Source organism: Lithobates pipiens, unplaced genomic scaffold (assembly GCF_037356315.1).
Source record: "Lithobates pipiens isolate NorthernLeopardFrog02 unplaced genomic scaffold, aLitPip1_a1.2 Scaffold_23, whole genome shotgun sequence".
In the NCBI taxonomy this organism is placed as follows: domain Eukaryota; kingdom Metazoa; phylum Chordata; class Amphibia; order Anura; family Ranidae; genus Lithobates; species Lithobates pipiens.
This window is the reverse complement of record NW_027507785.1, coordinates 174,556,580-174,579,946: the sequence shown is the minus strand read 5'-3', so window position 1 is coordinate 174,579,946 and position 23,367 is coordinate 174,556,580. Positions and strand designations below refer to the sequence as shown.

General features: G+C 42.8%; 1 protein-coding gene across 2 annotated transcripts in view; it reads right to left on the bottom strand.

Moving 5' to 3' along the window:
* Positions 1-23,367, bottom strand: part of UCK2 (uridine-cytidine kinase 2) — a 185,706-nt gene that overhangs the window by 18,356 nt on the left and 143,983 nt on the right. The window contains exons 7-8 of one of the 2 annotated variants that reach the window (XM_077452635.1): positions 6,527-6,596; positions 5,417-6,348 (exon numbers count right to left, since the gene is read on the bottom strand). In XM_077452635.1, the coding sequence (XP_077308761.1) occupies positions 6,342-6,348; positions 6,527-6,596 (77 nt within the window). In that variant the 3' untranslated portion in view covers positions 5,417-6,341. Of the gene's footprint in view, positions 1-5,416; positions 6,349-6,526; positions 6,597-23,367 lie in introns of those variants that run through there. The other variant, XM_077452633.1, reaches the window with a different exon arrangement.

Here is a 23,367-nt window from a genome sequence, read left to right as displayed (position 1 = left end):
GACACACATACACCTACCTCCTGGAGAGTGTTCTTGATCTGGCCAATTGTTATGAAGGGCGTTTTCTTCACCAGGGAAAGAATTCTTCCACCACAGTTGTTTTCCGTGGTCTTCTGGGTCTTTTGGTGTTGCTGAGCTCACCGGTGCCTTCTTTCTTTTTAATGATGTTCCAATCGGTTTATTTGGCCACACCTAATGTTTTTGCTCTCTCTCTGATGGTTTTTTTTTTTTTTTCAGACTAATGATGGCTTGCTTCAGTGATAGTGACAGCTCTTTGGATCTCATATTGAGAGTTGACAGCAACAGATTCCAACAGCAAATAGCACACTTGAAATTAACTCTGAACCTTGTATCTGCTCCTTGTAAATGGGATAATGAGGAAATAACACACACCTGGCAATGGAACAGCTGAGCATCCAATTGTCCCATTACTTTTGGTCCCTTAAAAAGTGTGAGGCACATATACAAACTGTTGTAATTCCTACACCGTTCACCTGATTTGGATGTAAATACCCTCAAATTAAAGCTGAAAGTCTGCAGTTAAAACACATCTTGTTTGTTTCATTTCAAATCCATGGTGGTGGTGTATAGAGACAAAAATATTTGAATTGTGTCAATGTCCCAATATACATGGACCTGACCATATAACCACAATTGCAGGTGTAGCACCCTAAAGTTTAGGCAGGGTTGCTATCAAATTTAGTTGACAGGCGATAGTTGCCTTGGCCAATTGTTAGGAGATCAATTAATTTCCCCCTAATTCTGGAATTGCTGCACTTCTCTCCTCTGTCACTAGGTGGCATGGTAGCTGGTGACATTGGGTTAGACAAGGACATAGCAAGAACAGGTTATGAATGAGTGGAGTGTCCAATTGGCAGAGGTTTCTTTAAGTCCCTTGGCCTGCTGGGAGAGCCTATTTATTTGGGTTGAGTCAGGTGATCGGGTTTCTGTGCCACCTGGGTGGCTGTCTGGGTGAATGTGTGTTGTACTGCCTAGGCTGGAAGTCCGAGGCCTATACCGGGGACATCTGGCTGCTAGGCTGTCTGAGGGCCTATCCAGAAGCAGGAGAGCAGTGCAGGGTTGGGACTGCGGGGCTTGTAGTCCAACCAGAAGTAGCTGTTCAGTCGGATGGGGAACCAGCTGTGGTGAGAGGTACAGGGGGAAGCTGCTGCCGCTAAGAGATCATTCACCTTGTTACTGGAGGCCACTGTAAGCTGAGGACAATACCAGAGCAGACTTCTCATCAGGCAGGGACAGTGAAGAAGTGGGAAAACCTCAGCAAGTGCCAAGCCAGGGACCCAGTGGGACAGCAGGGGTGACACTGGTAAGGCATCAGCGAGTGCCAAGCCAGGGACCTAGCATGTCAGCAGGGGTGACGCTTGAAGAGTATCTGTGAGTGCCAAGCCAGGGACCCAGCAGGGAAGCGGGGTGAAGCTTAAGGAAGATACTGAGTGCTAACAGTGAAAGAGTTCAGGGGATCCAGTGGCTATTGGATCTGAAGTCTAGTGAAAGACTGGGAGCTCACTGAGTGAAGACCCACAGTAAGTGATTGTGGAGTAAGCGGAGAACTGTTCGTGTTGCTTGTTATTATTATAATAAAGGTTTTATAACACGCCAACAGTTTGCGCATCGCTTAACAAAATAAAGGCAGACATTATAGATATATTACAATTTAGTACAAGAGGAATCAGAGGGCCCTGTTCATTAGTGCTTACAGTCTAAAAGGGAAGGTCAATTGATACAAAAGGTAATAGCTGTGGGAGATGAGCTGATGGAGGATTTAAAATAGTGTTGGTTAGAAGCAGGATAGGCTTCTTTAAAGAGAAGGGTTTTCAGGGATCGTCTAAAGATGGATAGATTAGGGGACAGTCGGACAGATTGGGGTAGGGAGTTCCAAAGGATGGGAGAAGCTCTAGAGAAATCCTGGAGGCGAGCATGAGAGGAGGTAAGGGAGCTAGAGAGCAGGAGGTCTTGGGAAGACCAAAGAGAGTGGCTTGGTTTGTATTTTGGGACTAGGCTAGCGATTTACATGGGGGCAGAGTTATGGGTGGCTTTGTAAATTATTGTTAGTACTTTGAATTTTATTTGGTGGTTGAGTGGAAGCCGGTGGAGGGATTGGCAGAGAGGGGTGGAGGACACTGAATAGTTGGTAAGGTGGATGAGTCTTGCAGCGGCATTCATTATGGACTGAAGGGGGTATAGTCTATGTAAGAGATAACCAGGGAGTGAATTAGAAGCTTGCTGGTGTCATTAGTAGACATGGGCGCCGTCAATAAATTTGTTTCGTTCTGTTCCGTTACGGTTCGTATTAAAATTAATTCGTACTTCGTATTTCGTGTTCGAAATTCAATTTTAATTTGTACGAAATACGAATTGTCGTTAGGTTTGTTAACTTGTACGAACGTTCTTTACGATGAATTTAAAGGCAAAAATATACCTCAATATGACAGTCGATGCTGATGGAAGTTTGGTTTTTATCCAAAATACGAAATTCCTTTGAAGAATTTCCTATCTGAAATACGAATTTTCGTTAGATGAGGGGCTCCCACCATCCCTGTGCTGTGCTGACTTTCTCCTGGGGATTCGTAAACAAAAGTTCGTATTTCATACAAAATTCGGACGCATGGCAATTCGTATTTCAGATCCTCCCGAACGTCCGAATTTAGGGAAATTCGTACAAATTTGAGATTCGTACGAAACTAATCGCACATGTCTAGTCATTAGTTAAAACGGGGCATATTCTGGAAATGTTGCAGAACTTGCAGAGGGATTGTATGTTGGCCTGAAAGGACAGTTCAGAGTCTAAGGTTACTCCTAGCACCCTGGCATGTGGGGACGGACTTATAGATGTGCCACAGATCTTGACAGAGAAGTCAGGGGAAGGGACATGTGGGGGAGAAAATATTAAGAGCTCAGTTTTAGATGAGATTAGATTTTGTTTGAGGAAGTGGTTTGACATCCAGGCTGATATGTCTGTTAGTAAATCAGTGATGCGTGAGGAGACTGATGGGGTGAGTTGAGGGGCAGAGAGATAGATTTGAGTGTCATCATCAGCATATAAATGGTAGTGGAAGCCATGGGAGGCTATCAGCTGACCCAGGGTGGACGTGTAGATTGAGAATAGTAGAGGTACAAGGACAGAACCTAGATAGTTGAATACAATTGCACTTAGTAACTACTACAAGATTGTTGTCATAAGAGACAGCGGTCCTACCTATACAGAAACGGTGTCTGGCTGTATAGCTGTCTTTCTATAGAAGTCTCAGAGTCTGCTAATTATCATTGCATCTACTTAAGGGTGTCTTTGCCCTAACCCTAGTTTTGTTCAAGAGACAATAAATCTCTTTGCATTCTAAAAGTGTCTGGCACCCACCATTTCATCTTGCATTACACCCACCATGCCTTGCAACCCAGTCTACACAGAAGGATGTCAGCTGTCCCTAACTCTGGAGGTCACAATTAGGCCTCAGGGGCCCCGGGACTTTGCTACACCGGCAACGTGCAGACAGCAGTGCAACACACTGTTATAGTAGCGTGCAATGCACCACAACACATATGGGATTTTTTTGTGTATTAATAAGCCCTGTCAGCCCATTAAAAATGATGCATGATAATGCATTGAATTAACAGTGTGAATGGGGCTTCAGGCACAAGTTGTAGAATGCTTACCCATATGAGGTACTCACAATAAAATCATGGGTATGAAACAAAAAAAAAGGGATGGTTTTCTCATGACTAATGATCTCCACAGGTATTATTACGTCGTACCTAACTGACTCCTGTCCGCAACCTATAGATTATTCATCCTTAGGAGGATATTCAGTGCTGACAGCAGGTTAATCTGCATTTCATTGTGGAACTAGTTGCCCACAGCAGTGCACACCCCTTGTTCTGTGACTGTACCATCACTGTTGCTGGTCAAGAAAGGTTAGAGGATATGTTAATATTTTTGTTTCAACTTTCCTTATCAGATAAGACATTTTAAGAGGGGCTTCAGGTAAGTGGAAAGACTGTAAAGTATATAAAGAATGCTGAAAAGTTAACTTCACAATGAAGCCCCCTAAAGAGGTTCACGCTGTGCTATGTGACATTTTCAGGTCTTTGTCCTTGGATTTGCTTTACTAGCAACAGCTGATGAGCTGGCACACATCCAGGAAATGTAACACAATTTTTAGGGTAGAGCATAGTCCACAGACTATCAAAGGTAGGGCAGGAGGTGCTCGGGAATGTTTTGTCAAACAGGCAGACTGCCAAGCCAGAGGCATACAGAGAAACACCAATAACCACAAGGGCAGACCCAGTAACCAGGACAACAAGGAAGAATAGGTAAAACAGGATTCCAAAGTACAAACAAGAACTAGAGAACATAGAGAACAACAGTTATAGAATGTGTGTACCTTTGTATAAGATCTCTAAATGGCTTCCCTCCACCCCCTTTAACCTAGTAAGCACCCCACTTCAGATGCAGCATTGACCTGGGCACCCCTGGCAGACCCCCCCCTGCTGAAAGAGGCAGTGTTTATATACAATCTTCAGTCAAACACTTCTACTGCAGTGCACAGGTGCAGCTCGAGGGCCATAGAGATAAACAAGGGAGTTGTATGGGCAGATCGCTATAACTAGTTCTTCTATTACTGTCTATAGCCCTACAACCACTGTGTACAGGTGCAGTTCTAGGGCCATAGAGATAAACACGGGAGTTGTATGGGTAGATCGCTATAACTAGTTCTTCTATTACTGTCTATAGCCCTACAACCACTGTGCACAGGTGCAGTTCTAGGGCCATAGAGATAAACAAGGGAGTTGTATGGGTAGATCGATCTAACTAGTTCTTCTATTACTGTCTTTAGTCCTACAACCACTGTGCACAGGTGCAGTTCTAGGGCCATAGAGATAAACAAGGGAGTTGTATGGGTAGATCAATCTAACTAGTTCTTCTATTACTGTCTTTAGTCCTACAACCACTGTGCACAGTGAGGACAGCCCATTGGGTAGTTGGTCGCCAATGCATCTGAAGTCCGTATGTTGGTAATTATCTAGATACAAGGCAGTTAGTGCGAAGCCTTTCATGTTTTTGTTATTGTTTTTTTTTTCTTCGTTTTAGACCCTCTATCAAGGTTTCATTACTGTCTGTGTCACTGGTGGGGAGTTTCACCTTGTATTTTACACGATGACCATTGACACAGAGAAAGAAAGAGGAAAACTAAAATTCTAGAGCTAAGGTAAGTGGTAAGGAGAACTCTTTCAATTTGAACTTTGGGGAAGCTTCCTAACACTTCCTGTTGTACTTTAGTGTATGTCCAGGCAAGGAAGTAAAGGTAAATATGCTTATCAGGATGTAAACTGTAAAAAAAAAACTGTATACTTGGCAGGGGTTTAACTGTTCCCGTATTCAATACAAAACACGTTTTAGCTATTCATACACTTTAAGTGATATTTTTTGATAATTACCAGAGTCATTGCTATTTTTCTTCTCTTCTCTCCTAACACTTCCTGTTGAGTGTCCAGGAAAGTAAGGGGAGGTAAATATGCTCATCAGGACACAAACAGTACAAAAACAGTATACTTGGCAGGGGTTTATCCATTCCCTACTCAATACAAAACAAACAACGTTTTAGCTATTTAGACAATTTAAGTGATATTTTTTGCTAATTACCAGCATCATTGCTATTTTTCTTCTTTTCTCTACAAGCTATTCGATTTTATGTCTGCCAGCTGTACTGAGTATAATATTGCAAGTGCTTCTACTATTTTTCTGTCTTCCGCCTGCATAAGACTTTACAATGACACTAGTTTACAGAGTCTGGTAATGTCACATACACTATGACAGTGGGACACTTTAATCTTTTAATCCGCTAAAACTTGATCTAGCCACTTTGCCTGCTTGCAGGCTATCCTTGGTCCTAAGATATTTAAAGAGTTTGCTTTTTCAAATTTGCTTTCAGGGAAGTGCAACCCTACATCTGTCTTACTGCAGCCAAATCAACTGTCACACTGCGTTCACTGTGGTATATAGGGGTTTAATAGATGTAGCCAGACTGCCCATCAATATATTATGCTTGGATCTTTGCCTAACAGCAACTCATTATCAGACTTTTTGACCAAACTACTTTCACCAAATATTAATTGAATGATTAATATAGAAAGCTAGTGTGCATACAGAATAAACAATACCATGCATAAGCAAATCTATCTGTATACTGTATATAACAACAGGGTAAATCCTTTGTGTCAGTTCTTATCTCAATGTTTGCATGCCCTGGAACAGATGATCTCCAGCCTTTCATTCAGCACAGAAAATATAGAAGAGCAGCAGCACCATTCTTGACATTGCTTCTTTTTTAAAATCTGTATCAAATTACATTATAAGACTTTTTATTACAAGGAGCAACAGTTTCAGGAGAAATGCCCTTTGCCAGGCTTACATGCAACACATGAGACAATCTTTATTTAATAGATTTAAACAGAAAATGTAATAGTTATTCTAAACAACTGGTGACAATATGAATTGGAATACATCCATTACCTTCCTGAGGGATACAATGTACCGTATATCAAAGCTAAATAATCCACAAATTGTAGAATCTTCAATAGGTCTGCAAGTAAAACACAGAAATAAATATTCATGATCAGCAACATTCTATAAACACATAGACAGCTTGAAGTCAGCTAATCCACCAGACTTCCCGTATTTTTTTAATCCTGATACTCAATCTCCAACCCTTCTCAATCTGTATCAGTGTGTCTGGTCACTATGACATGTTTAGGTACTAGAAGGCATGTTTGTGTGTCTCCAATTGAATAGCAGTGTTGTAAAATTGTATTTTTAATTTTTTGTGTAGCCTTACCCAAATTGATCCTCTGACAGATCAGTACATACACCACAAACAAAGCCTAACAAGTAAAGTGACCCTGAATTGTGAAGTCTGTTCAGAAATTGGTTCAGAAATTGACCCTTGTAAGCCCTTGTACACACGGTCGGACATTCTGACAACCAAATCCATTGGATTTTGTCCGACGGATTTTGTCAGACGGATTTTGTCGGAAATTGTTGCGTACACGCGGTCGAACAAAGTTGTCGGAAAATCCGATTGTACATCACGTGATGACGTTATTTCGTTACGACGGGACTACGTTCAGGCTAGTAACCAATAGCTTTGGTCTAAGAATTTGATCTGAGCATGCGTGGTACTTTTTGTCCGATCGGTAGGCTACACATGATCGGAGTATGTCCGATCGGAGCATTTTGTCGGTAAATTTTACGGACAAGTTGGAAAACTTGGTCCGTCGGATACTCTGATGGAAACAGTCCGATGGATACCACACACAGTCGGATTATCCGACAAAACGATCCGATGGGACACATTCCGTCGGAATCTCCGACCATGTGTACAAGGGCTTAGAAGTGTTGAACTTGGAATCCTTGATGTGCTCAATGGTTTCTTCTATTGACCTCTACATCACTACTAAGTCCTGTGATATGGAGGTCAGCAGAAGGAACCATTTTGTGTACTGGAGGACCAGGAGATCGACACTCATGGAAATGGTCGTTTCTCAGCAGACTTCAGCCAGACTGCTCTTCAATGGGTGCAGAGGGAGAGGTGAATATTTGCTAATTTCTTTTGCAGTTTTGTAGACAACTGAATACTTATCTTTTTTTTTTTTTGCAGTTATGTAGCTAATTCTTTTTAACTGACAGGGTCGCTGTAAATGTGAATATCACTTAAAGTGGCCCTAGGCAAGTGTTCCTTCATGAGAGTATATCTAAAGACAAAGATTCTTCTCCATCTTTGGCTTTAGTGACTGATAATCATAGATAATTTAATGGTAAAGGATGCCAGAAGAATGGCATACATATTAAATATGAAATCAGTAATTCTCAACCAATAGATAGAAAATAGAGAAGCAATTAAAAAGGCCCACAAACAGCAAGTGACATTATACCCTACAACATGGTAAAACACAGGATTCTTTCTGTAGATACCATTATTGCAGAAACATTATAGGCGATAATACCATGTGCTAAAATAGAAAAAACTGCGCTAAACCCAAAGAAATATATATCAGAAAAAAGCAGCACAGACTCAACAAACAAAGTTCAAAAATTCAAGAGCAAAAAGAAAGTGTAGCGCCAATTACATCAAATAATATATCAAAGTACTCAAACAGTGATGATATGATAAAATGGTGAATACTGCAAAGAAAATAATAATGAAGTGTCAATGTGCTCAGACAGTGACAATGTGTAAATAACAGCAGTATATTCAATCCTTATCCCAGATCAGATCAGAAATCAGTGTATATAAACAAATATACAGGCATAAACTGTACAGAGAATAGCCCACGATGGTATTAAAATAAAAAGTCCCACACAGAGAATAGTCCAATCAAGTGATCTGTGATTCAATTGCCTAACGTTGTGGTGATATAACAGAAAATCCCACACAATAAACAGTCCAATCAAGTGATCAGTAACTCAATCGCCCAAAATTGTAGTCAGAGTGAGTCTTGAATCAATCTCGGTAGCTTCACAGGTGGAAATCAGATAGAGAGATAAAACACTCTTACCAGATAAGTTGGATACAAGTACCATACGGCAATGTATCATACAGGCTTGAAGTGCTAGAACCACTAGCACACAGGGAGGACGGAGCCAGACGATCAGGCTACAAGGATGCCGTCATAGAGAGTAACACCATGTGCAATAGTTATTTCATTATACTGTAAATTAAACATTCCACATTGGCTTTGCTGGTTGACAGTGGCGGAATTATAGGGGTCGCCAAGATCGCCATGGCGACCGGGCCCCTTGCTGCAGGGGACCCTTGAGGGGCTTCTTGCATGGTTTCTTGCATCGGGGCCCTGAAGGTTCTAGTTACGCCACTGCTGGTTGATGTACAACAACAGAAGCAAACCAGCAAAAGAAAATGTTCAGTGCTTTCAAAAACAACCGCTTTATACCTGCTAGACAGCTGCCATGCAAACAAAGCAAAATTCTAAAGTTCTGTCAGCTCTATCTCCAAAAAAAGATGGTATGTGGACAAAGTCACTATTGTCTCAGCAAGGTACTAGTGGAAACACTTAAAGCGGAGCTCCATCCGAAGGTGTCCTCCCCTACACTTCCACTTTTTGGGGGGAGTGGGTACATGATTTTGACAGGTACACGCTCCAACTTCTGGCTCAGATTGCTGCCGTGATCTGAGACAGAAGTTCAGCCCCCTCCTTCCCCTGCAGTTTTATGGGACACATTACAGGTCCTAGAAGACTATGGGGGCATTAACAGGCTATCAAGTGATGAAGTGAGGCACAGTATGATAGCAGGTGAATCATATAGAGCAAGACCAGATTGTATTAAGGTTCTCCTACTAAGTCAATTTTGAGTTATCTTTATTTTTTTCCTTACATACAGTACTGTGAAAAAGTTTTAGGCAGATGTGAAGAAATGCTGTAAAGTAAGAATGCTTTCTAAAATATATTATTAAATTGTTTATTTTTATCAATTTACAAAGTGCAAAGTGAGTAAACCTCTTCAGAAGATGTTTGATAATGAAACGTGCATACGACGGAGTCATTTCAGGGTGTGATATCGGTCAGTGAGCCTGTGGAACGCAGCTAGAGCGCACGCTGCAAGCGAGACATACCGCGGGTCTGAAGCTGTCATTTCTCTCATAGTTGTAGGACTTTGTGAGGAGTTTCCATAGTATGGAACATTTTATTTTATTTTTTACTTCTACTTTTTTGTCTCTCTTTTTTACTGGTTTCATTTTGGAATAAAAACATTTCCTTATTTAAATACTACACTATGGGAGCCCAGATCTAATTTTTTGCATGAAAACCTTATCTATACTGGATATTGGAGAGAGCATTAGGAGAGGAGCACAGCTGGTTGATCTGGGCTTGGAGAGAGATCTTTTGCACACCTAATTCGGTCCAGCTGCGGGATATCCTTGGAAAGCCCATAGGAGCTGGATACTGGTTGAAAAGGTTGGAGCCTGACTGCATGATCTATTTTGGGAAACAGCATCGGTACATCAAGCCTATATGTTATGTGAGATACCCCTGTAGGGGTTATTGGAGCTGGTGAGTGAGGACCCAAGAGGGGGAGCACTTAAAAGTCACCTGGATTTTGTTCCAGTGTTTATCGTCACCAAGCACTTAATTATTATATAATAAGTTACATACATAATAAGACTTTGGTTGGATTGATTTTTTTTATGTATTTTTTGGACTTGCCACGCTAATTTTTTGGGGTCGTTTTATATCATTTCAACTTTTTTTTATTATTTAATATTTGTCTTATGCCGCGTACACACGACCGGACTTTTCAACATCAAAAGTCCGACGGAATGATTCCGGCAGACCATTCGATCGTGTGTGGGCTGCAGCAGACTTTTGATTTGCAAAAGTCTGACAGACTTTAGAAATGGAACATGTTTCAAATTTTTCCGCCAGAACTCCGCCGGACCCAGTTCCTACCGAGAAATTCGCTTGTGTGTATGCTATTCCAACAGACAAAAACCGACGCTAGGGCAGCTATTGGCTACTGGCTTAAACTTCCTTATTCTAGTCCAGTCGTACGTCATCACGTTCAAATCCATCGGACTTTGGTGTGATTGTGTGTGGCCAAGTCCGTTCATTGGGAAAGTCCGTCAGAACTCTGTCAGAACTTCGTCAGAACTCCGTCGAAAGTCTGTCGGACCTAGTCCCTCAAAAAGTCCGGTCGTGTGTACGCGGCATTACACTTTTGGGACTATTTTTATATATACTTTTTTTTGTATTTATTTATTTTTGTATATACTTGCATTTTTGGTATTGTAGTATCACAGTTTATGTATCACTTTTAAACATTTATTTATATCAAGTTCATATTTATTTGGCAACCTAGTGCGGTTTGCAACACTGGTATATACACATTGGTAATTTATTAGGATTGCACTATTGGTATATGCACTTTAATTAGTCACTATAGAGGCACATAGCACCTAACAAGTGAACATGGTATGTCAACTTTCATTATATAGGTAGCGCCATTTACCCTTATATTTGCACTATTATCATTCTAGTCCCCTATTAGGGAACTAGCAGGGTAGGCTGCACAACTTATTTCCCCTTTGGCCTAAGCGTGGATACATTTAGTTTATTTAACGGTCACACAAATGTTGTCTGAAATTCCGAATGTCAAGAATGCGGTTATGTGCAACACGTACAACGGGACTATAACAAGGAAGTTCAATAGCCAGTGCGCCACCCTTTGGGCTTCTTCTGCTAATCTCGTGTTTATCTCGTGTTAGAAGGAGTTTGGTGAAAGACAATTTGCAATTTTCAGCCTCGTGCTTTTCAGTTTGTGCCTGTTCTTCAGTGCGTGTTGTCAGTTCGTTCCTATCTTTCAGTGCGTTCTATTTAATAGTTATAGTTTCATAGTTAGTAAGGTTGAATAAAGACACCAGTCCATCCATTTCAACCTGAGTGAGTGTCTACAATTGTCCCTATCCCTGTACATTACACACTCACATTGGTCCCTACCTTCACAGAGCCCACAATCCAAGGTCCCCATTCATATACTAGGGCCAATTTTTGACAGAAGCCAATTAACCTACCTGCATGTCTTTTGTTTTGTGGGAGGAAACCGGAGTTCCCGGAGGAAACCCACGCAGGCACAGGGAGGACATGCAAACTCCAGGCAGGTAGTGTCATGGTTGAGATTCGAACAAGCGACCCTTCTTACTGCTAGGCGAGAGTGCTAACCACTACACCACTGTGCTGCTTCTGCTTTTCAGTGCATTCTTGTCCGCTCGTTTATGATTTTCAGATCATTCTTCTCAGGTCCTTTCTGATTTTAAGTGCGTTCTATTACTTCATTCTGACCAGTCAATCATTTTCAGGCCATGTTGCGGGTACGTACTCTTTGTAGAATTCGTGCTGTGCTTGGTCTTGGTGTTGGAGTTCTTGCTTTGACCCAAGTCCAGTCCAAGAACAGAGCTAGGAGAAGTTCATGAAAGAAGAAGCCACACATTGTTGAGTACAAAACATTTTACTCCAAGCACATTCACATGTGCGTTATAAAACTTTCTTTAACAAACCAACATCTTTGGTGTATTTAACATTTATGTTTGACAGTAGATATAGCCGTTTTTTGGCTAGACAGGCATGTTTAAAACCATAACATGCACAACTCAGGAATTTACAAAGTTCAAATTTGATAAAGTGAAGGCCATATGAGACATTAGTATGTCAAAACTGTGTTTATCTTGCCTTCATCAGCTGGGGTGATGTCACCCCTGTAAAAGCCTAATTTTGAAGATGCACACAAATTGGGAGTCAAAATGTGGATTTCCCTGCTGATCCCATGTCAATATGTGCTAGCTCCCATCATGGAGATCATTGGACTTGTTTCTGGGGGGGGTAACAACTTCCTCTCATCTACTTTAGTTGTGAGAAAGGGGTTGCACCCACAAAACGCCTACATTGATATCCCGTGAAGGCAGATAGCACATGTTGACACACTGTGTGCATCTTCAAAATTTGGCTTTCAACTTACTTTAAAACTTTAGCAAAAATAAAAAATACAACGAGCAACTTTTCAATTTTTGGTGGTTTTAGATTCTGCCTAAAACATCAATGATGTTAGTCATTTTTTCTGTACATCAGTGATATTTTGCATGACCATCTCTAAATCCCAAAATGATCTCACCGACGAGGATATGTGCACTTGCACTGTTGAAATTAGTTTCTTCTTCCACAACATCCACATCACCTAAAAAAAAAAAAAACACATGAATATGAAACATTGCTTGGAAGTGTCGTACAATTGTCTGTTTTGGCAGAGTTCCAAGCTGAAAACATTATTTATTTTTATTATGTTTATTTACCTTTCTAAAGCTGGAATACTTACCTTTTTTGTTAAAAGTTTCACACATGGGGAGACCCCTAGTATCCACTGCACCTGTGTGGGACACACTAAAAAGGTTGTTCTGGTGTCCCACACTAATGCTCCTGCGTCCAGATGTGTAAACAGCTGCTGAGTGTCCTCTCCTTAGACTGAATCAAGTTTGCATTTCATTCTAGTTACAAACCCATCTACACAACAATGTACTAAACTTATTTTCATACAAATAGGCCTGAACAAATGTAGTTAACCTGCATCTGTCAAAAACATTGTATTAGTGGGTGAACGAACAATGTTTACTATGAACGATTACTGTGCCCACGAACCTGAAACTTGCCATTTTAAACTGTACAACAGTAAAGAAAAGCACATGGACCAGCACGAAAGTAATAATAAAAATAGGAACACAGGACAAATACATTTTTGAAGCACTTTCCTCATCTTTCGATACTGATCTTGCTCCCTCAATTTCAGGTCTGACCAGAGTTTCCTCAATTGTTCCTTGGATCGCCCGTACCTCAAAATTCCTGTGCAGACTTCTCACAACTTTAGTCATCGTCTTTGCCTTTCTTACATTTGGGTTTGGGTACGGTCCATACTTCCCATCATAGTCGGCCCTCTTCAAGATGTTTACTATCTTCACCATCTCTACAAAGGACATTTTTGAGGCCTTATATCTCCTCCTGGATCGGGATACCTCAGGTTACCAATTTTGACAGTAAAAGAATTGATGTCTGCCCTGGGGTACAAAGGCTTCACCAATTCCAACTGTTTCTCCAGCATTGTCTTCCTCTTTATTTTGTTAGTATCCCTAATATTTTAAATTTTTGTTTTGAAAAATACTTAGCTATATGTTTTACTTCAAAAAGGACAGTTTGTTTGTGAGTAGGCAGGTACATTTCAAAAATACAATGTCAAATTAACAAGGGACACCAACACCAACCAACCTCTTTGAGGTTAAAAAATACAAGATAATAATGGTGAAGTGGTAACTTGACACACGAAATGACAAAAACTATTATGGAGATCACTATAAAAAAAAAAAAGCGGGAGATCTCTATAAAAATTAAAATAAAGATTATAAGATCTTGAGAAAAAAAAACAACCAAAACAAATATTATTCAGGAGATCACGAGAAATAATAAAAAATCTGTTTGTCAGAACTCTGTGAATATCAGCAGCAAAGCAACTTCATTATTCCAGCATTATAAAGAAGAGAATACGCTGCATTGAGAGATTTAAAAATTTGCAGAGTGACAAATGTGAAATCTCCATTACGAACGCTAGTTTTACCAGACAGATCGCTTCTGTCTCGTACTTGGTTCTGAGCATGCGTGGAATTTTGTGCGTCGGACTTGTGTACACACGATCGGAATTTCCAACAACAAAGTTTTGTTGTTGGAAAATTTGAGAGCATTTGTGTGCGGAAATTCCGACAGCAAATGTTTGATGGAGCATACACATGGTTGGACTTTCCGACAACTCACATCGAACATTTCTTGTCGGAAAGTCCGATTGTGTGTACGTGGCATTATACTTGCACACTTTGTACACTTGCACAAAGTCAGGGATTTTGGAGGATTAGATTCAGGCTTATGATTAACCAATTATACCAAGCAGGTGCTAATGATCAATTTCATATGTAGGTTGAAACACAGACATTTAATTAAAACAGAAACAGCTGTGTAGGAGGCTTAAAACTGGGTGAGGAACAGCCAAAGCTACTGCTACTAAGGTGAGGTTGTGGAAGAAGGTTTCATGTCACAGATCATATACCATGGCAAGACTGAGCACAGCAACAAGAAACAAGGTAGTTACATTGCATAAGCAAGGTCTCTCCCAGGCAAATATTTTAAAGCAGAATGGGGTTTCAAGATGTGCTGTTCAAACTCCTTTAAAGAAGCAGAAAGAAACAGACATCACTGAGGACTATAGATGCAGTGTTCAGACATAGAAACGTGATGCAATAAATGAAAGACACATCATGCTTACTTCCCTTTGACAACCGATGTCCAGCAGTACCATCAGCACAGAAGGGGTGGAAACCAGTGGGACCCAGATACGGCCATCTACTGTCCAGGGAAGTCTGGCCAGAAGTGGTTTTCATGGAAGAATTGCAGCCAAAAGGCCATTCCTTCAGCATGAAAACAAGGCTAAGCGACTCAACTATGCATGAAAATATAGGAACTGGGGTGCAGAAAATTGACAACAGGTGCTCTGGAGTGATATGTCAAAATATTAAATGTTTGGCTGTAGCAGGAGGCAGTTTGTTGCCAAAGGGCTGGAAAGCTTTACAACATTGAGTGTCTGTAGACAACAGTGAAGCGTGGAGAATGTTCCTTGCAAGTTTGGAACTGCATCATTGAAAATGCAGTTAATGGAGATTTGTTCAGGATCAGTGTCCTTAGTGCTGAGAAATACAGTCAGATACTTATCCATCATGCTATACCATCAGAGAGGCAAGCAGGGCCGGCGATAAGGCAGTACAGCCAGCCCTCCTGTACTGGGCCCTGGTCTCATCAGTTCACAAGGGGTGCCCGGACACCTGCCGAGCAGGAGGGCCAGTAGTATTGCCTTATTGCTGACATGTGTGACTCTTGTGCAGTGCTGCCAGCTTCTACTTTTCTTTTCTTTCTCTGGCTGTATTGCAGGGTGATTGGTTCTAGTATCTGCACCCCCTTCTTCATGCTGTCTGGGACCCCTGTGTGCCCCTTTCCTCTCCTCTCCCGCCAGCAGCTGCTAAGGGCACACAGGCGGGTTATTGTGTTATTTCAGGATGGTGGGGGGGGGGGGTCACCATCCTGAATGGACTCACCACTCTGAATGAACAATGTAGGGGTTCATAAATTGAATCCGTAATGATATTGACTTTAATGGGTCTTCTGCCATAGCTGCAAAGCATTATGGCCTTTACATTTTATCAAAAATATTATTCAAGATTTTTGGAGGAATTGGGGCCATGATGGTTAGGCTGTATGGGGCCCCATGATTCCTGTCAGCAGCCCTGGAGGCATGATATTGGCCCAAATTAATTCTGCAGCAAAACAATGACCCCAAACTTACAGCCAATAACAGAACAATCTTAAGTGAAAAGAAGAACAAGGGATCCTGAAAGTGATAGATTGGACCCCAAAGAGCCCTGATCTTAAAATAATCAACTCTGTCTGGGATTACATAAAGAGACAGAAGGATTTGAGGCCGTTTACATTCACAGAAGATCTGTGCTTAGTTCTCCAAGATGTTTGGAACGACCTATCTGACGAGTTTCTTCAAAAATTCTGTACAAAGTGTACCTAGAAGAATTGATGCTGTTTTGAAGGCAAAGAAGATTTCTCTTCTGTTCATTTACTTTTTATTGTGTTAATTGATAAAAAAATAAACTATTAAAGAGGAAGTAAACCCTGATGAGTTTACTTCCTCTTTGATTCCTTGCATGCGCACAAGAGCAGCCACTCACGGCATATCGCACGTTGACACTGAGCGCGCCGCTGTCTACGGCGCATGCGCCGTAGACAGCGGTGCCTGTCTTTCGGCAAATATCTCCTAAACCGTGTAGGTTTAGGAGATATTTCTTGGACCTACAGGTAAGCCTTAATCTAGGCTTACCTGTAGGTCAAAGTTGGTTGTAAGGGTTTACAACCACTTTAACACTTCTATTTCTGAACGCATTCTCAACTGCTTCGTGCCCGCCCTATAGCCGAAATACAGCTGCAGAGCGGGCGCTAACTGCCGGGAGGACGTTCCTCATCGGCCTCCTGTTTACTTCCGCAATGCGCGCTCCCACGAGCGCGCATCGGGGAAGTTCTGTGCTGGCCGTGTCCCTCGGACACAGCCAGTCACAGATCGCTGTAAACGGCCAATCACAGCAACCGTTTAAAGCGCGATTGGCGTGTCCAATGTGAGATGATCTCATATGTAAACATATGAGATCATCTCTCAGCGCCGCTCTCCCTCCTCACACAGACAGCGTGTGAGAAGGGAGAGATGAATAGCTGCAGCGGCCGTAAGTTAAAAAAAAAAAGGAAAAAAAAGTGCCATCCTCCCCAGTGCCATCCTCCCCAGAGCCACCTGCCCCCAGTGCCACCTGTTAGTGCTATCTGTTCCCAGTGCCACCTGTTAGTGCTATCTGTCCCCAGTGCCACCTGTGGTCAGTGCCATTTGTCCCCAGTGCCACGTATAAGTGCCATCTGTCATCAGTGCCACGTGTCATCAGTGCCACATAGTGTCATCTGTCATCAGTGCCACATATTAGTGCCATCTGTCATCAGAACCACGTATCAATGCCATTTGTCATCAGTGCCACCTGTCAGTGTCACGTGCCATCTGTTGTCAGTGTCACATGTCATCAATGCCACTTATCAGTGCCATCTGTCATCAGTGTCATGCGTCATCGGTGCCACATATTAGTGCCATCTGTCATAGGTGCCACGTATTAGTGCCACGTATTAGTGCCATCTGTTATCAGTGCCATGTATTAGTGCCATCTGTCATCAGTGCCACGTATTAGTGCCACGTGCCATCAGTGCCACGTATAAGTGCCATCTGTCATCAAGGCCACATATTAGTGCCATCTGTCATCAGTGCCATGTGTCATCAGTGCCACGTATAAGTGTCATCAGTGTCACGTATCAGTGCCATCTGTCATCAGTGCCACGTGTCATTGTCCTGGTGCTCCAGGGCCTTCAAAAGTGTAATAGGTAGTCAACAAGTTAGATGTGTAATTTATGCTCCTAGAACATGTGACGGCGCTCCCTACATGTTGGGCCTCTCTATGTGGCCAGGCTGTGAAAAAGTCCCACACATGTGGTATGGTAATACTCGGGAGGAGTAGCAGAATTTTTTTGGGGGTGTCATTTGTGGTATACACATGCCACGTGAGAGAAATAACCTATTACAATGACAATTCTGTGGAAAAAAATAAAATAAATAAAAAATCTTAATTTTGCAAAGAATTGTGGGAAAAAATGACAACATCAAAAAGCTCACTATGCCTCTTACTAAATACCTTGGAATGTCTACTTTCCAAAAAGGGGTCATTTGGGGGGTATTTGTACTTTCCTGACTTGTTCGGGTCGCAAGAAGTGAGATAGTCCACCAGTACATCAGATGTGATCAATTTTGTGCGATTCGCACCACAGCTTGTAGACTCTCTAACTTTCTCAAAGACCAAATAATATCCACTAATTTGGGTTATTTTTACCAAAAATATGTAGCAGTATAAATAGTGGCCAAAATTTATGACGAAAAATTAATAATTTGCATAATTTTGTCACAGAAACAAAGCAATGTGCATTTTTTTTCAAAAAATGTTTTTTTCGTTTATAGCGCAAAAAATAAAAACCCCAGAGGTGATCAAATACCACCAAAAGGAAGTTCTATTTGTGGCAAAAAAAGGACAAAAAATTAATTTGGGTACAGTGTTGCATGACTAAGTAATTGTCATTCAAAGTGTGAGAGCACCGAAAGCTGAAAATTGGTCTGGGCAGGAAGGGTGTTTAAGTGCCCAGTAGGCAAGTGGTTAATTTACAGCATTTCTTCACACCCGCCCCAAACTTTTGCACAGTGGTATACTTACATAGTTAGGTTGAAAAACAGCACATACTCAAAGAAAGTTAGGCCAATCAAAGGTAAAACAAGCAGCTGATCCAGAGGAAGGCAAAAAAACCCTTATAAAGCATCCAATTTGTTCTAACAGGGAAAAGTCCTTACTGCTATCCAAAGTCAATAAGATGCTGTCTTACCTGTGCACCCTTCCTCTCAGTCAACTGCTGCACCTAGGGCTCCTGCCCCTTCTGGTACCAACCCTGGGTACAATTGCAATTGCATTAATATTTTGTACAGCATTTTGTACAGCAGCAATGCAGGGTTAGCAGCTTCCTGCACGACTCTGGTGATGGCAGGTGGGCTCTAGATATCACTCCCAGCCAGGATAGCGATGTTCCTGTCTCAGTCAACTTGCAGTATAAGTGGAGGCTGAGTTGGGGTGACAACTAAATGATTTAAGGGATGGTGGAATCATTTGAGTCAGTAATTAATTTATTAATCACTATTATCACTATTATTTCCTTTAGTGAAAAAGTATAGACCACTGGCCTTACAAAAAATATACTTTTTTTTTTAAAATAATACTAATATAATACAAACGGATATAATTTAATCTGTGCTTGTGGAATGCACTGACGATGCTACCATTTGATGCCCAAACTGCAGGTGCGGCTTGCTTGCTCTCACGCCCGTATTTAGGCTTTGGGGGACTTTCCATATATGTAACTCCTCGTAAGTTTGGCAGTGGCGCTGGGACCGCTGTGGTGGAAAACTTGAGAGGATTTTAAATTCAGGAGAAACTGCTAAACATATGTGATTGGTAACAATAAGCAACAGTAAGATGTTGTAAGTGATGATAATGATATATTTTAATAATCGTAAACTTCTTTACATCGCTTAATCCTCTGAAGATGACCCATGGGGGTTGAAACGCGTCACTATTTGTTAAAACTAGGTCATCCTAACGCTGATATCTCTAACACTGTGTTTAACTTTATATATGCTGTTTTGCTGCTACCTCCTGGATCATAGCTCATAATTTACTACTATTGTCATTCCTAAAACTTATATGTCCTATTAAAGCTTTTTCTATTTTTAAATATTGATATATATTTTTTCTAATTTGTTGCTGCCTAGAAAACCCCATTTTGGGGGACAAGTCCCTTTTTTCAGAGATGGAACAGTGGTCTGCTGATGTAAACAAGGCAGATTGCCGTTCTGTCAGAGAAGAACAGAGTGATCTTGTGTTCCTGCTAAACAGGAACAGGGATCACTCTGTTCATCTAGTGAGTCCACACCAACACAGTTAGTAAGCACCCCCTAGGGACACAGTTAACCCTTTGATCACCCCTGATGTTAACTCTTCCCAGCCAGTGTCATTAGTACAGTGACAGTGCATATATTTAGCACTGATCACTGTATTAGTGTCGCTGGTCCCCAAAAAGTGTCCAATCTGCCCGCCACAATATTGTAGTCCTGCTAAAAAATCACTGATTGCCGCCATTACTAGAGAAAAAAAAATGCCATAAATCTATCCCCTATTTTGTAGATGCAATAGCTTTTGTTCAAAACAATCAATATACATTTATTGGGGTTTTGTATTTACCAAAAATATGTAGCAGAATACATATGTCATGGTTATGCAGTGATCTTCCTTTGTTTGCTTACCTTCCCCCCATGTCTTCAGACTAAGAAGCCAGCCACTTCCACCTGGTGGTTTTTATAACCTCTCCTCTAAGCATGGCTCCACCCCAGGCCCTATCAGGGAGCCCTATATTAACCTGTGCACTGCAGGCCTCAGTGCTGATCAACCATTGTGTATCCATTTGGTATTAGCTTCCTGTTTCCTGCCGTGTGCTCTGCTACTGGTTTCCGTTACCGACTTTGGCGTGTCTTGACTATCCTTGTTTGCCTGTGATCCTGACCTTTTGGCGTGTACCTGACTATTCTTGTCTGCTTGTGGCCCCGACCTTGGCTTTGTCCCTCACCATCCCTATCCTCCTGTTGCCTACTGTGGGTGTGAGCTGGGGGACCCTGGGGGTCGCGACCTGGAGCCAGTTGCAGCCAAGTCCATCCTCACCACTGGAGGCTCTGGTGAACACCTGCTGGCTCTTAGACTCCGCGCCCCAGGGAATCTTACGCTCTAACCCCAGTGGGATCTGTCCCCCGTCTGCAGCAGTCAGCCGTAGGGTCCACAACCTTGCGGTGCACTCCTGATCCCTACGGTGTGCACCTGTCACCTCGCCTCAAGGTGACCTGACAGTTTGATCAGCCATGGACCCGGCTGACGTGCCGCTTCCTGCAGATGATCCATTGCAGAGCTTAGTTCGGCGACTTGAGACCCAAGAATCGCATCAGACCCAGGTGATGCAATTCCTTCAGGATTTGGCATCCCGTTTTGATCAGGTTCAGGCCTCATTAGGACCCCCGGTTCAACAACCTCAACCGCTATCTGCCGCTGCACCTATCGCATCAGTCGCAGCCACACATTCATTACAACTACCAGCTCCGGTCCGTTTCTCTGGGGACTCCAAGGCTTGCAGGGGGTTCCTTAGCCAGTGCACAATTCATTTTGAACTTCTGCCCCAAAACTTCCTGTCCGATTGGGCAAAAGTCGCATATATCATATCCCTCCTGTCCGGCGAGGCGTTAGCCTGGGCCACCCCTCTGTGGGAACTGAATGATCCAGTGGTTTCTAGCCTGTCTGATTTCTTGAAACTTTTTCGGAATATCTTCAAGGAACCGGGTCGTGTCTCCTTAGCGGCTAGCGCTCTTTTACGTCTCCGTTAAGAGTCCGCTTCTGTGGGACAGTATGCTCTTCAGTTCCGTATCCTCTCAGCTGAATTGAGCTGGAATAATGAGACCCTAGTTGCAACCTTTTTACATGGCCTCTCTGATAGAGTGAAGGATGAATTAGCAGGAAGATCCCTTCCTGCTGATCTGGACAGTGTCATCACCTTGTGTAACCAGATCGATATTCGCTTTCAGGAGAGGGCCCTGGAAAAAAGACGCCAGCACTCCCCGTTCTTTAGGCAGCCTGAGTCCCCAGTCCCTTCTCCTCGATCCGAGGAGCACACCCTGCCTACCGAGGAACCTATGCAGTTGGGCTGGACTAAGTTATCTCCTGAAGAACGCGCTAGGCGCAGAACTCTGGGCCTATGCCTCTATTGTGGGGCCAAAGGTCATTTCCGTGACATTTGTTCTCTTCGTCTGGAAAAACTCTCAGGGCTAATACATCTGGAAGGTGGAGTATTAGACCCTGAAATATCACCTTCACCTTCTTGTCTTCTCCTTTCTGTGTTGCTTCATGTCGGTGCTTCCTCTCATTCGGTCTCAGCACATCTGGATTCTGGAGCCGCTGACAATTTCATGGATTGGGAAACTGCATCCTCCATGAGACTTACCCTTTTGCCCCTTACAACACCATTGGTGGTCTTGGCGATTGATGGCACGGTTCTCCCGGGGGGCCCTATCCGCTTCCAGACTACTCATGTTAAGATGTCAGTAGGGACACTCCACCAGGAGTGGATATCCTTCCTTGTCTTACCTAAGGCTTCATCTCCTATCATATTAGGTCTTCCTTGGTTTCGGCTCCATTCTCCACACGTTGACTGGTCTGCTGGACAGATCCTGGCTTGGGGTTCCTCCTGTTCCTCTTCCTGCCTACTCAAGGGTACCCCAAAGGAGAGACTTCCTGTTACCACCATCCCAGTATCTTCTGCTTTTCCTGCTGTATATGGCGATCTCTGGGACGCGTCCTGCAATAGTCTGACTGGTGCATTCTCTGGGTCATGTGGTACTCTGGATGAGGAGCCCACCTATGAACCTGAGTCGATCATTCATTCCAGTTCGCATAACCATTTACCTTTGCCTGTCCCTAATCTCCCTTGGACGCACAGCCAGGCTAACTTGTCTGCAAGTTCCAGAGTCGCTATGCCTTGTGATGTGATTGAGATGGTCGCTACATCTGACAATACTATTCAGTCGGCCTCCACACCACTTATGCCAGTCCAGCCCATGCCCAATGAGTTTCCTGCTTCTTGTTCAGGACCTTCTGTGACCCAGCCTCACCCTACTACTACTATGTCCGTTCAAACCCATTTAAGAGGCTCAATCCATCCTTTGGATAGAATACCTCATTCGGCCAGGAGGGGTTTTCAATCTTTTTCTCAGGGTTCTGTTTGTGTTTCAGCTATCCAGCTTGACTCTTGCGACATGTCACCCTCTAACCAACCTGACCTCAGGGATCCACTGACCTCTGATGGTCCTGTTATTGATGCCCAACTCAACTTTAAGGGTGTGGGGGTCCCTGCTCAGACTCCTGATCTTCTCATGCCCTTACCTATTCCTAAAAAGCCTTTAGTCCTCAAGTCCTCTCGTCCTCTCCCTACCTCTGCTTTGGTCTCTGAGGATAATCTAAAATACGAGGTTAGTCAAGTTTTGGATTCCCGGCTCCGTAAAGGCATTCTTCAATACCTCGTACTTTGGAAAGGGTTGGGTCCTGAGGAGAGGTCTTGGATCACTGCATCTGAGGTCTTTGCTCCCTGTCTGTTTAGGAGGTTCCATCTGAAGTTTCCCTTTAAGCCTGGACCCAGGCGGGGGAGGGGGAGGCCTCGTAAGAGGGAGGGTACTGTCATGGTTATGCAGTGATCTTCCTGTGTTTGCTTACCTTCCCCCCCTGTCTTCAGACTAAGAAGCCAGCCACTTCCACCTGGTGGTTTTTATAACCTCTCCTCTAAGCATGGCTCCACCCCAGGCCCTATCAGGGAGCCCTATATTAACCTGTGCACTGCAGGCCTCAGTGCTGATCAACCATTGTGTATCCATTGTGTATTAGCTTCCTGTTTCCTGCCGTGTGCTCTGCTACTGGTTTCCGGTACCGACTTTAGCGTGTCTTGACTATCCTTGTTTGCCTGTGATCCTGACCTTTTGGCGTG